We start from the raw sequence: 15,390 nt of genomic DNA on the forward strand, positions 1-15,390 counted from the left end.
AACACTGTGGAGCAACGGTTAACATGCCCGTTTGCATACAAAGCTCTACTTCGACCGCACACCAAAAATGTTCTTTTTTTACATATATTCTAAAAATGTTCGGAACATTCCGAAAAGGAGTTCGACATTACACAAACTATATTAAATTTTTATTATGAAACTTCAAAATGTGTCTTGTTAAAGATTTAAAGTCAGAAAAAAAAACAGTAAATGGACTTTGGATCAAAAAATTTTGTAAAAAACGTTTTGTTGGTGATAAAAGTTTGAAATCGATTCGGAGACGTCCAAAAACTGTAACAAAATAACGTTTTCGGTACACGATTTCCAAATATTTCTTTCCTTATGTGTATGGAGAAATGGGCAACTCTTTGCTTTTCTCTTAAATAAAAGCTTTCACTCAAAATTTGTCCTTCTCTGTCCTTAAAATAAATTTGAAGTCACAATTTTGTACACTTACATTTACATCCAGAAATGTAAACTTTGGTTGTTAAAGTTTTTCTTTCGGGCTAAACAAAGTTGGCCCACTCGGGCCACAAATAATCGAAAAAAAAATTGAGAAAATTTTGCCAAAAAATTTATTTCTATAGAAAGTTTTATCAAAATTTCATTTTTTATAGAAGATTTTGGCAAAATTTTATTTCTATAGAAAATTTTGTAAACATTTTATTTCCATACAAATTTTTATTAAATTTCTTTTCAATAGAAAATTTTGTCAACATTTTTTTTCATTGTTGTTGTTTTTTTTTTATTTCAGCTTAAAACCATGCATTGACTAAACTACAAGTGTAGCTTAACCAACAGAGGAAAAGAATGTTTGTCAAATTTATTTGGGCAAAGCCCTATAGACTGCAAGATGGTTTGATGGACGCACGTTTCGGAATTACCACATTCCTCATCAGCATCCTCCGAAACGTGCGTCCATCCAACCATCTTGCAGTCTATAGGACTTTGCCCAAATAAAGTTGACAAACATTCTTTTCCTCTGTTGGTTAAGCTACACTTGTAGTTTAGTCAATGCATGGTTTTAAGCTGAAATCAAAAAAAACAACAACAATGATTAAAGAACAAAACCAACAATAACAAAACAAAACGAAAATTTTATTTCTACAGAAAATGTTTACCAACTTTGGCAACGTGTCTACCACCCAATTTTACTACTTAAATATTTAGAAGTAAATTTTCGTTCATAAATACAAGGTGTCCGAACTCCAATTTTTATATCTCCAGAATTGTAGTTCGACATCTTAATCTTGCTTGCTGGATTTGACAAAGTTTTAATTTTTATACCCTTCACCACTACTGTGGTACAGGGTATAATAAGTTTGTGCATTTGTATGTAACGCCAAGAAGGAGTAATCATAGACCAACCTTTTAGTATACGGATCGGCTTAGAATTAAATTCTGAGTCGATTTAGCGATGTCCGTCTGTCCGTCTGTCTGTCTGTTGATGTATTTTTGTGTGCAAAGTACAGCTCGCAGTTTTAGTCCGATTGTCCTAAAATTTGGTATAGGGTCCTGTTTCGGCTCAAAGACGATCCCTATTGATTTTGGAAAAAATCGGTTCAGATTTAGATATAGCTGCCATATATATTTTTCACCGATCTGGTCATAATTGGCGTGTATATCAACCGATCTTCCTCAAATTCCGTACATCCGAATATTTTATGAGTCTCGAAAAACTTGCAAAATATCAGCAAAATCGGTTCAGATTTAGCTATAGCTCCCATATATAGCTTTCGCCCGATTTACACTCATTTGCCCACAGAGGTCAATTTTTTGCTCCGATTTAGTTGAAATTTTGCATAGGGAGTAGAATTAGCGTTGTAACTATGCGTGCCAAATTTGCTTGAAATCGGTTCAGATTTGGATATATCTCCCATATAAAGCTTTCGCCCGATTTACACTCATATGACCACAGAGGCCAATTTTTAACTCCGATTTAGTTGAAATTTTGCACAGGGAGTATAATTAGCATTGTAGCTATGCGTGCCAAATTTGGTTGAAATCGGTTCAGATTTAGATATAGCTCCCATATATATGTTTTTCTGATTTCGACAAAAATGGTCAAAATACCAACATTTTCCTTGTAAAATCGCCACTGCTTAGTCGAAAAGTTGTAAAAATGACTCTAATTTTCCTAAACTTCTAATACATATATATCGAGCGATAAATCATAAATAAACTTTTTCGAAGTTTCCTTAAAATTGCTTCAGATTTAACGTTTCCCATATTTTTTTACTAACATTGTGTTCCACCCTAGTGCATTAGCCGACTTAAATTTTGAGTCTATAGATTTTGTAGAAGTCTATCAAATTCTGTTCAGATCGAGTGCTATTTAAATGTATGTATTTGGGACAAACTTTTATATATAGCCCCCAACATATTTGACGGATGTGATATGGTATCGAAAATTTAGATCTACAAAGTGGTGCAGGGTATAATATAGTCGGCCCCGCCCGACTTTAGACTTTCCTTACTGGTTATTTTTAATTTTTATTTTATTACTGATTTTCTACAGCAGAGCATTTTGCTTTATTATTTGTTTTCCAAAAAACTTGTAAAAAATGTATTGGGGATTTTTGTGGACGAAAACATCATAATTTGGGTATAAGAGCCAGAAAAATACTGGCAACACTGATCGTGGTGCACGCGAAAAAATATTTATTTGCCTTTAAAAGAGACAACATTACCAATAACAGAAAGCTTCGTTGGTATAAAATTTCGTTTCGGAGGAAAGAATTATTTTTTTGTAGCATATCAGATCTAAATAGGATACTAAGAATTGGAGGATATGTTTGACCCAAATAATTTCACGCAATTTAGCTGCCTACACCCAAGGGAAAAATGTACACAAACGAAATTTGCGTATTGAGAGACATTGAAAGCCCGTTTTAGAACAGATCTAAATATAACCAAAAATAAGAATGTCGCACAAAATTTAACAACTAAAAAATTCTCTTTTAAATAATTTCATTCGCTCGAAGGAAATGTCGGATTTAGAAAGCTGAAAATTATAATAAATAAAAATAAATTTACATATTTATTTATTTATTTATTTTTATTTTTATTTTCATTAAGTAATTTGAAGCCACATAGCGGCCAATTTATGTAAATTACAATGGACTACTAACCGTGACTAAAGTATAATTGAAGTTATGACAATGTGAAAATATATGCGAGTATATAAAAAGTATAATTACATATATAAGGTATAAAATAGATTAATTAATAATATGACAAAAAATGAAATATGACAATTATAATTAATAATATGATAAAAAAAAATATAAAAAAAAATGAAATATGACAAAACATTTTTAGATCCCATTATGATTGAAAAAAGACAAAATAAGAAAATATTATTTACTCAAACAAGCACAACAAAGCAGCACTACTAACTCGAGTTTGGATAAGCTTCATGCAGGTGATCCAAGATGATCGAGTAATCTTTTACGATATGTCGAATCAGAAATCGAGAAGTCCTTTAAATTAGTAGGGAGACAGTTATAAGATCTGGCGATTCTAGCCTGAAATGACTTGTCCATATGACCTCTGGCAAGAGGTACAGCAATCTGATTTCGCCGCGATCGGCCAAATGAAAATAAGTCCACGAGAAATCGAGGTGACTGAGCACTGAAAATTTTATGGAAAAGAACAAGTGATCTGAAGTCAATAAAACTCGAAAATGGGCACCCCAGGAAATCCTGGACATGAGGAGATATGTGGTCATATCGACGCAATGAATGTAGATAACGGACTATTCTATGAATTGCTAGTTTAACTTTCCTTATGTTACCAGCATTTGTGCCACAAAAAACCTCAATGCCGTATAGAATATTGGGCATTGCCAAAGCATGTACAAGTCTCTTTTTGAATGAAAAAGGCAGCATCAAATCAGAGTTGTACAATTGGCGTAGAGTCAAATTCGTTTGACTAATAACATTGTCTATATGTAGATCAAATGAAAGTCTATCGTCAATGGTAACCCCCAAACATTTTAAATGGTGGACGACTTCAATATCACACCCATTATAAGAAAGAGTTAGTCCAATATCAGGATGAGGTGAAAAAATTAATGCTTTTGTCTTAGAACCATTGACGGAAAGATTATTGAGACACATCCAACTGTATAAACTATTAGTTACAAAATCAATCTTAGCTTGTAAGACATCTAAATTATTAACATCCCCCCGAAAAAGCAACTGAACATCATCGGCGTACGAAAAAGTGGAGCAAAACATATCAAGATTCGCAAATAAATCATTAAGAAAAAGTATGAAAAGCATAGGGCCAAGAATTGAGCCTTGTGGGACTCCACTCCTTACCGACAAAATATTTGATCTTTCTCCATTGATCTGCACATATTGCTTTCTACCTGTAAGGTATGAAGCAATAAGTTTGCAGGCACTAAAGCCGAAGCCGAAGTATTGGTGAAGCTTTTTTACCAATATGAAATGATCTACGCGATCGAAGGCCTTTTCTAAGTCTAATGAAAGTAAAACGCATACTTTATCATGCGTGAAACTCCCCCTTATAGCATCAGTTAGGCCAAGCAGTAACATTGTTGTGCTTCTATGACTTCTGAAGCCACATTGACAATCAGAAAGTAACTTATTAAATTCTAGATAATCATTAAGTTGCTTTTTCAAAATATATTCGAATACCTTAGATAAAACAGGCATTAGCGCTATCGGCCTATACTCATGACAATTCGGACTTGACTTTTTCTTAATCGGACACACTCTTGCCGTTTTCCACTCACGAGGGAACTTAGAAGTCATGATAATGGTATTGACCAAATGAAGGAAGTGGTCGGCGATATGTGGTATTACTATTTTGTAGAATTTGAGTGGAAATCCATCGTTTCCAGAAGCATTAGACTTAACGGACGAAAAAGCACAGATGACATCGTCAATAGTAACACAGTTGAATGAAAATCCCGCTTCACCAAGTGAAGATGTTAAAAACGATCCAAAATCCCCCACGACATTTAACTGGTTACTTACAAATCCATCATTCAACATTAACATTATCTGTGCGAATAGGGGATACTTCACCACCAATTATGCCGTTATCCCTAATTATGTTCCAAAATTCCTTAGGGTGTCCACAGCGGTCAAACATAGCGGCATGACAATTCCTCTTTAACCTCCTTTTGACGGCTTTTGCCCGATTTCTGGCCCTACAATAATTTGACCAATTCTCTTGATTCCTGTCACGAAGATAAGCTTTATAAGCTATATCAGCCAATGACTGATGGTAGCGTACAAGGGGAGACTTAATCCAGTCATCACGACTGTTATTGAAAAACTTTGCTCTTCTTTTAGGAAAAGCAGAATGTATTGTGTCAATTCCAGCCATAAGCACACGCAGCTGCAAATCGACATCGGAGGTTAAGTATAAATTCGAGAAATCAACACACGAGATAGTATTTCGCAACAATTGATCATCATAATTGTTGTAATCAAAATACTCATAGATGTCGCTGCTTTGGCGAACACTAAAATCTAACGATAAATAAATGAAAGCGTGCTTTGAAATACCAGGTGAAATAAACTGCCCACCAGCACGCTTACGTTCTGGACAAGAAATCAGAAAATAGTCAATGAGGGAAGACGACTGATGAAATGCGTCATAATGCGTTGGTACATTATTGTGAACCAAGGAAACCCCCATTCTTAGGCATGCACGTCTCAGGTTGTACGACTTAGCGACGTCAAATAAATTGTTGTTGAAGTCCCCCATTATTATAATGTTAGAATAGCGTACCAGCAAATCAGAAAGTTCTGACTCGAGCGACTCGAAGTCCCCAGTTGGAAGGTAAACAACACCAACCAAAATTTTTTCCCTCCCAACTACCACTTCCACAAAAAGGCATTCCACCACACCATAATTAAGACCAGAATGTACAACCTTTGCCGTAAGTCGACTGGAAATAAATAAGGCAACACCTCCTCCTCTCCGAAGTGGCCTATCATTTCTGTATGAAGAATAACCAGATATTTTGACGACATTAGAATTTTGGCCCTTAAGCCATGTCTCACTCACGCCGACTATATCGAGTAGACTACCCTCAACAATACTTCGAATTTCTGCTAATTTTGTTGACGTTGGCTTAATATTGAAGCTCTGTGCATTAAAATGAGCAAAATTTAGGTTGTTATTAAAAGAGGACAATTGGGAACGTAAAAATGAATTGTCATGGATAATATCACCTAAATTACTAAGATCCATAAATATGTATATATAATTGTTAGAAAATATAATTCATTCATTAAGTAACGTTACCAGGAAATTATTATAACTACTATCTAAAAGCAGACATCAAAAATAATTATCAAATACTTGAAATACGAAGAGTAGACTTAGTTTTAAAAGAAAAGCAAAAAACAAAAATCTACTAAAATTGAATTTTGATATCAGCTTTTAGGATGAAGTATAGTTAGTATAAAAAAAAATAGAAAAAATACAAAAAATGAAACAAGGATTATATATGGCAGGTAATTGAAATTGAAATTGAACTACTAAAAGAGGTCAGGTGGAAAATCCACTACTACTAAAAGGATTGGATGTGATGTTGGTGCGGTCTACTGCATCAAGTAAGTCAGCACATTCACGGGTATCCAGAGTCGTCCTCGTACCATTTGGAAGATTAACGACAACTTTAGGCAGATCTCCGTTTATAAGCTTAAATGCTGTAATTTTTTTCTGCCTACGAAGTTTCCGACATATGTATGTCAATTTTGACGCAGCTTGATGCAAATGATCGTTTAAGAACACTCTTCCAGCAGTATTTTCTCCAAGAACAGTAGAAAGTAATAATGGATCGCCATTGTAATAGTTTGCCATGAGTACATCCCGGGTGTAAATGCAATTAAGTTTCAATAAAACAGATTTGCCCATATAACAACAGTGTTGTATATCGGACAGTGGGAGGTCTATGTTACATAACGAAGCAATCTTTATTATGGGTACCCTTAGGTCAGTTATACCTTCAGGTAAGCCATTAATTACTATGTCTGCCCTATTTAATCTTCTCTGAAGTACATCGTTGTGTGTTTGAATTTCAGAAATGGCGGTGTTATGGTCAGTTTCAAGCTGCTTAGCAACCGCCAAACAATTAAAAATTTGTTCCTCCAACTTCTTCGTGGATATAGTGAGATCTGCTTGCATTGCTTTGTTTGAAGATTTTCCCACAGAATAATTTATTTAGGTTTGTTCTGCACAGATATAGTTCCAGAATTACTGACGGCTGTTTTAACCACCGCTAAAAAGCTTTTGGTCGTTTTTAGTATTTACGATCGATCCCATGATCGTCTACTGGTGGGTGAGACGTTATGTTACTTTTCTACGTATTTTGTTTCAAAACAATATTTTTCAATAAAACCTGATAATAATTTAAATTATTTTTGTTTTTTTTTTTGTGTCATTGAATATCTAATGGAGCCATAGGATAACACCATGAAAACTAATCGGCGCTTAATTGGGTTAATTTCTATGTGTAATATAGATTTATTAAATTACATGACTATAAAATGTCGAATCACTCTTTTTTTTAACTTATGTGGGGTAGTATTGCTAAGCTGAAAGATCAACGATCCAAAATTTGAGTATTGTTTTCGAAACATTCTGCCCACAAAAAAAATTTTAGGAACATTGAATTACATATTCGACTTTTCGATTTGAAAAAATTGATTAAAAAAATCGTATAGTATTAAAATTTGGAATTAAATTATAAAAAAAATATTTGCTACTTAAAATATTTTTATTTGACTTTATTTTCAAATTTATATGTTATATTGAACATGTATTATTTGTATTTCTATTTTCAGGTCTACGAAGCACTCTTTAAACCATTGCATGTATCCAGACACCAGTTCAAGAAAGTTTTAAACTGTATGAAGGTAATACGAGCTTTAAAATACCAAGAGGTTTATGCCCAGGAAAAGGTGACGAAAGTCGATAGTTTATCCCTCGTTTTGTCGGGAAAGTGAGTATTGAATGAAGAGAATGGTAGTACAAATAAACTAGATTAAAATGAATTTTATCAACAGATTGGTAGTGTCACAAAACCAAAGAGCACTCCATATAGTATTTCCTCATCAGTTCCTAGATTCACCAGAATGGTTTGGTGTGTCGACAGATGACTACTTTCAGGTTAGATAATCTTGTAAACATGTAGATATACAATAATTGTTTGAAAAAATATATATTTTTTTAAATTTACTAGGTCTCTATAATGGCAATGGAGGAATCACGTGTTTTAATATGGCATCGGGATAAACTAAAGCTATCTATAATGTCAGAGCCCTTTTTACAAACAGTGTTTGATCATATACTTGGGCGTGATGTAGTTAAAAAACTAATGCAAGTAACACAGGCAAGTAAATGACATCGTTAAATTTTATATTAAATTTCAAAATTGACTCCAATCATAATTTTATGAGTTTTAGTTGCAATTATGGCAAAATGGAATCGAAATCGAATTCATGTTCATATCGAACAATTTTTGTAACGCTTAACTATTAGATCACTATAATTCCCGTGAATCGAAAAAAATGTATTTCGTTTACAAACATTTGTTCACAAAAAATTATGAAAAACTAAATTTGTTTATAAAAATGTGCGATTTATGAAGATCTTGATTGTATACCGCTGTAATAAAAACAAACGTCGTCCTGGTGAAACTTATAAATTTTTTTATTTGTTTTTAATCCAACATTTGTTTTCTAATAAATGATTATAAAGTTAAACTGCCGGCACCTCCTTTTGTGTACACACAAAAATTTTTTTCTGATTCAATCACGAAATTAATTGATCCAATTAATTTTTTAATTGAAATGTCTTCAATCACAGAAATAATGGTATCAATTAAAAAATTAATTGGTCCAATTAAAAACTTAATTGATGCTATTAATTTGTGTGATTGATTTTTATTGAATGAATTAAATTTTTAATTGAATATTTTTAAATACTCAATTAAGATTTTAATTGGAAAAATTTTCGTGAAATTTTTTTCTGTGTAGACCGCCATAAAATCAATCTTCCTGACCAATCCACCTTTTTTTCGGATTCAATTCCGAAATTGTTTGATATAATTATTTTCTTATTGAAATTTCTTCAATAACGAAAATGATAGAATGAATCACAGAATTAATTAGCTATAAAAATATAAATGATTAAAAAAAAATAATGCATTTCTTCGGCACTTTAAATTATTTTTTTAATTACACACAAAAATTTTTTTTCTGATACAATCACAAAATTAATTGATCCAATTAATTTTTTAATTGATATGTCTTCAATCACGAAAATGATAGTATCAATAACAGTTTTAATTGTCCATAAAAAAATACTTGAAATTTCAATTAATTTTTGAATGATACAATTAAAAATTTGATTGATGTTGATTGCAAAACTCAGTGTTATTAGTTTGATTAAACATTAATTGTTCAAATTAAAAACTTTAATTAATATAATATTTCTATCTTGATTAAAAAGTTAATTGTCAATTAATTTATTAATTGCCTTTTCAACTTCAATCAACTTTTTAATTGAAAATATTTTGTTGATATTTTTTTTTTGTGTAATTCAATAAAAAAATTAATTGAGTATGATCGCAAAACTCAATTAATTGTTTAATTGAGGCAATTAATTATTTATTTATTTCACCTTTAGATGAAATAAATGGCACTTTCCTATATATTTTCTTATTCGAATTAAAGTTGGATTTCGGTTGAGATTTTAGTCAAAATTTAATGAACTAATGAATAGTATGTGTACAGAAATCAATTATTTCCGAGTAAAATTTTCAGTTATATTTTTAATTGAAAATATTTTTTTTTATCTAAAAAAATTAATTAAAAATTAATTAAAAAAAAAAAATTAAAAAAATTAATTAAAATTAATTGGGATAATAGATTAATTAAGAACGTAACTGACTTTTAACTGACTTTATTTTTTAGTTTTATTAAAAAGTTAATTTTTTATTTGATTAATTTGTAAACTTCAATCAACTTTTTAACTGGAAATATTTTGGTGATATTTTTTCTGTGTTGTAAAGGGTGGTTAAAATTTCAAGGGCCGATGTTGATTTTGAATAAAACACAAACTATTTAGGAAATTATTGTAATTTTATTTTATTATGATATATTGGTATTGCTCAATTATGTATGGAACAAAATATGGGCCAAATAGGCGCCGCGACCTCGGTGGCACACCTTCATCTGATGGTCCAAATTTTCGATGACGCTGAGGCATAATGGAGGTTCTATGCCGTTAATGTGCCGAATTATCTCATCCTTTAGCTCTTGAGTTGTTGCTGGCTTATCGACGTACACCTTTTCTTTCAAATAACCCCAAAGAAAAAAGTCCAACGGTGTCAAATCACATGATCTTGGCGGCCAATTGACATCGCCATTACGTGAGATAACACGGCCATTGAATTTATTGCGCAAAGGAGCCACTGTTTCGTTAGCTGTGTGGCAAGTGACACCGTCCTGCTGAAACCACATATCGTCCACATCCATATCTTCCAATTCGGGCCATAAAAAGTTCGTTATCATCTCACGATAGCGAACACCATTCACAGTAACTGCCTGACAGGCCTCATTTTGGAAAAATACGGCCCGATGATGCCGCCAGCCCATAAACCGCACCAAACAGTCACTCTTTGTGGGTGCATTGGTTTTTCGACAATCACTCTTGGATTCTCATTCGCCCAAATGCGGCAATTCTGTTTATTGACAAATCCATTGAGGTGAAAATGTGCCTCATTCATCACTGAAGATGATTTTCCTCGAAAATTGATCATCCACTGTTGCCATTTCTTGGAACCATTCTGCCCATTCACGACGTCCATGGTTCAAATTGAGTAAGTCTGAATAGAGAAATGTGTGGTTCACATTCAACATCGGCCATTACAATTTAACCACCCTTTACAAAAGACATACACTGATAAAGGAACCTATTATTATTGATTTATTGATGATGTGATAAAAATAAAAATGACAATTATAGGACTTTTTCATCCTTTCTTATTTTTGATTTCAATTATATGATATTCATGTGGCTGGCGAGCCATAAACTCTCGTTAAAATATTTCTTTGAAAATTTCAAGATATCTATACATAGTTTTTTATTGCAATACATGGCTTCCTTTATAGTACAATTTGGAAGAAAGACAGTTGATTCGTATTTCCACATCCCCATCAGTTCCTATTGGAGAACTGATTAAAATTATCAGACAATCATGCCCATCTATAATTATTGAGATCGAGATCGAAAGAAGGAATAAAGTAGAAACATTTTTAGAGTTGAAACCAGGGACGTACGAACCCATAGAAATGAGTCTTACCTAGTCAGAGTAAATTTTCACTCGGCCCTCCGGAAACATAATTCTGTGTGCGCCCCTGGTGCAAACCAAAGGATATACTCTATTAGATTTAGAAGTGATGATATCAAATATCGTCAAAACATAGTCTAAGTCCACCAACTACTGATGTTATAATTTTTGTTACTATCATATGAAATAGATACATTACCTTATACCTCCTTCACATTAGGCTCGAAATCTACTAAAAGTGGATTTCAAATCGCTTTTGAAATCTATTTAAAGTGGATTTTGGAAATGTAATGTGAATGAGATATTATGTACAAATGCTATTTGATTGGTGATAAACATTTCTGCATTTATCTGTAGATAAAGAATCCGTATATGGCCGGCCTTGCGGCTTGGATTCGTGAAAAAAGAATAAAAAAATAAAAATAAATAGTACTTCAAACAACTAACAACTTTGTTCACTTCCATTCAACAGGTTAGCGAGTCAATTGCCAGCAATGGATTTTTGCCATCAGGTAGTTATGATGATGCAGAAGATAAACCCATGTTGATATTAAAGAAGAGTGCTGAAGGACACAGTTTAACAGCTTTAATAAATAGACAATTACAAGGTAAATACAATGCACCAATCAATAATATTGCAATCAATAATGATCGAGTAGTAATATACTTGTATAGAGCATTTCATACATTCATATAAAAATTTTTATTTCAATAAAATTCATTGGCTTTTAGTGCTTGTTATTATCGAAGTTTTATTTTGTAATAATAACTTAAAAAAAATCGAAATATTTTTCTACTTCTTTGGTATAACTTTATTGTGTATGTTTGTTGCATGCATACGTATTAATTATAATTCAAACAATACCAAAATTTTGTGTTGTTCCCTCTATATACTATATACAAAAAAAAAAAAACAAAACAAACAAAAATAGTGATTTATTTTGATTGTACCCTTTTTTGTGTTTGAATTCTATTTTAGAGGAGCATGTGCCTCTTTTGGGCCGTACATACACTGCCAAACCCCCATTTCAGTTGTTAAAGCCTATTACAGACCTTATGAGCGACAACGACGATAAATCCTGCTCAGCTGAATATTCCTCCTCTTCAGAAATACCAAACATGATTATTATGAAGTAATAATAATTATATGTACTCGCAAAAAAAATTGTATGTACATGCAATACCAGCCTTTTAAAACGAAACCTTCTTAGCCTTAACATATTTTTTTTGTAGACTTAATCAAATCTAGAACTTATAATGTAACTGAAGAAAAACTAAACCAAATAAGAATGTATAACATTATAAACAACAACAACAACAACAAAAAATACAAATATTGAATAATAAGCTGTTATTGCTTCTGGGGGAGCGGTGGGGTGGGTTGTCAATACGAAATTTCCATAGCTGTATATGCATAATGTTTGGCGATACACACCATCCACATACAAAACGACATAATTCTAAGGCAATTTTTACTAATTTATTGTAAATATGTAAATCATACACAATTGTTCTACGTAGTTGTCGATATAGTTTGAATATGTCGATTGTATATCCTCCTTTCTACTAATCTAATGTAGAATCTAGAAATGGATAATCTTTGTACATATAGTATTTATGCTCTAATGAAGTGTGTACCATAACATTTACTTGTCCAGAAACTTGTCGGGACTTGTATTAAGCAACGAAATATTCAAATCGCCTCAAAACTTCTTTAATAAATGTCTACATTTAATAAAAATTACATTTTTTATATAAATCGCCATGGTAAGTCGAAATGGAATCTAGATAATAATCGATTATTCCCATTAAAAATTAATTATGTGTGATGGACTTTTGGTTGTTCGCTAACTACATGGGAACAGCTACACATTGCTCAAATCAGTAATAGTATTTTGTGATCTAGATTTTTCTTTCCCAGAGATCAAAAGATTTACCATCAGTTTCAGATATCAAGAGCTATACAACAGGTACTTCCAGATGCCCTTTAAAAACAAGGAAGAAGAATTAAATTCAATTGAATCGAGAATAGTCCCATTAATTACTTTAGAAAATCGAAGTAAGCATATTACAAGATATATGTATCCGGCACCTAATGTTAAGATCATATTTTCTAATAATCTATATTATTTATTTGCAAATCCATTAGCCAAATATAACCGAGTCATACGATACATTTATAAATGTGTTAAGAATTGTGATATTTTGCGGTCGAAATCGTATTACGTTCATCCCTGTAGCCTGTCCATTCTTGGATGTTTTTCTGCCAGTTTAACTCGTTCCTGCTTCTTGCTGGTTTTCCTTCAATATTACCCTTTATGATGTTTTGCAGAAATTTAGTGATGTGTGGAGGGGTGAGATTTTCCCCATGTTGTCGCATTATCTGCCACGAGAAATGCAATTACCTTACAGGTAATCAAAGCACAAATTAAACTTGATATGGTAGGAAAACACGAGTTTCTTGATAATTATTGTGTAACGCGGGACAACCAGAGTGCGTCTGTCATTACGCATCCCTTCTAGGAAACAAAGCAATTGTTTGGCAGGATAGAAAACAATTTCAAACAAAAGATATACCCCCATGTATTTCAATTCCCTATAGAAATAAAATTTGGAAAAATTTTCTATAGAAATAAAATTTGAACATAATTTTCTATAGAAATAGAACTAAAATTTTGATAAAAATATACTATAGAAATAAAATTTTCACAACATTTTCTATAGAAATAAAATGTGGACAAAATTTTCTATAGAAATAAAATTTGGACAAAATTTTCTATAGAAATAAAATTTGGACCAACTTTTCTATAGAAATAAAATTTGGACAAAATTTTCTATAGAAATAAAATTTGAACATAATTTTCTATAGAAATAAAATTTTGACAAAATTTTCTATAGAAATAAAATTTGGACCAACTTTTCGATAGAAATAAAATTTGGAAAAAATTTTCTAAAGAAATAAAATTTGAACAAAATTTTCTATAGAAATAAAATTTGGACCAACTTTTCTATAGAAATAAAATTTGGACAAAATTTTCTATAGAAATAAAATTTGGAAAAAATTTTCTATAGAAATAAAATTTTGACAAAATTTTCTATAGAAAAAAATTGGACACAATTTTCTATAGAAATAAAATTTGTTATTGTTGTTTTTGATCTCAGCTTAAAGCCATGCATTGACTAAACTACAAGTGTAGCTTAACCAAAAGAGGAAAAGTATGCTTGTCAAATTTATTTGGGCAAAGCCCTATAGACAGCAAGATGGTTGGACGTACAGCTGTTTCGGAATTACCACATTCCTCATCAGCATTCTCTACTTGCAGCAAAACTATCAACCAATTATCAGAATAAATTCGGGTAATTCACTCAACCCAAAGTGAATTACACTTGAACCTTCCGAAAAAGGGTTTGATAGTCGGCTACTACCTAATAGTCGGCTACTACCCTCCTGCTATGGTTTAGGTAAATGCAAAATTTTGTATTGCCACAAGTTTGTATACCATTCCATGTTTCTTTCTAGTTAAGATTTTATGAAAAACAAAAAAAAATTGCTTTTTGCGAAATCGTAACCCAGCTTAAAAAATCTACATAAAATGCACGTTCAATTTACAGTCATTTTTTTGCTTTTTCGTTAGAAATATGATTTTAGTCACCATCAGGTTAATTTCGTACCAACACAATCTACTTCGACAATTTCCATTTCTCTCCCAAAAACAACGATTTTTCCTAACTAATTTGGCAAACATATTTCTCTACTCTTGTAGTTTAGCCGACATATGGTTTTAAGCCGAAATTAAAAAAAAAAAGATAGAAGAAGAAACCACCAACAATAACAAAATGAAAGACACAAAAAATCGATTATTTATTTATTTTTTGGACGCCAAGAGTCAAGCTGTCATATCATATATGACTCAAAAGTTGCATATGACGAATTTATTTATTTATTTGTGGATAACAATCCTTATAGACTAGCAGATTTGAAAGTAAATTAAATCTAAATTAGACTTAAACTTATTTAATGACATTGCAAATCGTGAAAACTATTC

General features: G+C 31.8%; 1 protein-coding gene across 4 annotated transcripts in view; it reads left to right on the forward strand.

The window, feature by feature from the left end:
* The window catches only part of bves (popeye domain cAMP effector bves), a 58,820-nt gene that overhangs the window by 40,983 nt on the left and 2,447 nt on the right, over nucleotides 1-15,390 (forward strand). For 3 of the 4 annotated variants that reach the window (XM_075298212.1, XM_075298213.1, XM_075298214.1), the window contains exons 3-6: nucleotides 7,833-7,990; nucleotides 8,055-8,157; nucleotides 8,231-8,380; nucleotides 11,817-11,952. In XM_075298212.1, coding sequence (XP_075154327.1) covers nucleotides 7,833-7,990; nucleotides 8,055-8,157; nucleotides 8,231-8,380; nucleotides 11,817-11,952 — 547 coding nt within the window. Of the gene's footprint in view, nucleotides 1-7,832; nucleotides 7,991-8,054; nucleotides 8,158-8,230; nucleotides 8,381-11,816; nucleotides 11,953-12,323; nucleotides 13,086-15,390 lie in introns of those variants that run through there. The other variant, XM_075298211.1, reaches the window with a different exon arrangement.

The sequence above is a fragment of the Haematobia irritans genome, chromosome 3 (genome assembly GCF_050003625.1).
Source record: "Haematobia irritans isolate KBUSLIRL chromosome 3, ASM5000362v1, whole genome shotgun sequence".
Taxonomy (NCBI): domain Eukaryota; kingdom Metazoa; phylum Arthropoda; class Insecta; order Diptera; family Muscidae; genus Haematobia; species Haematobia irritans.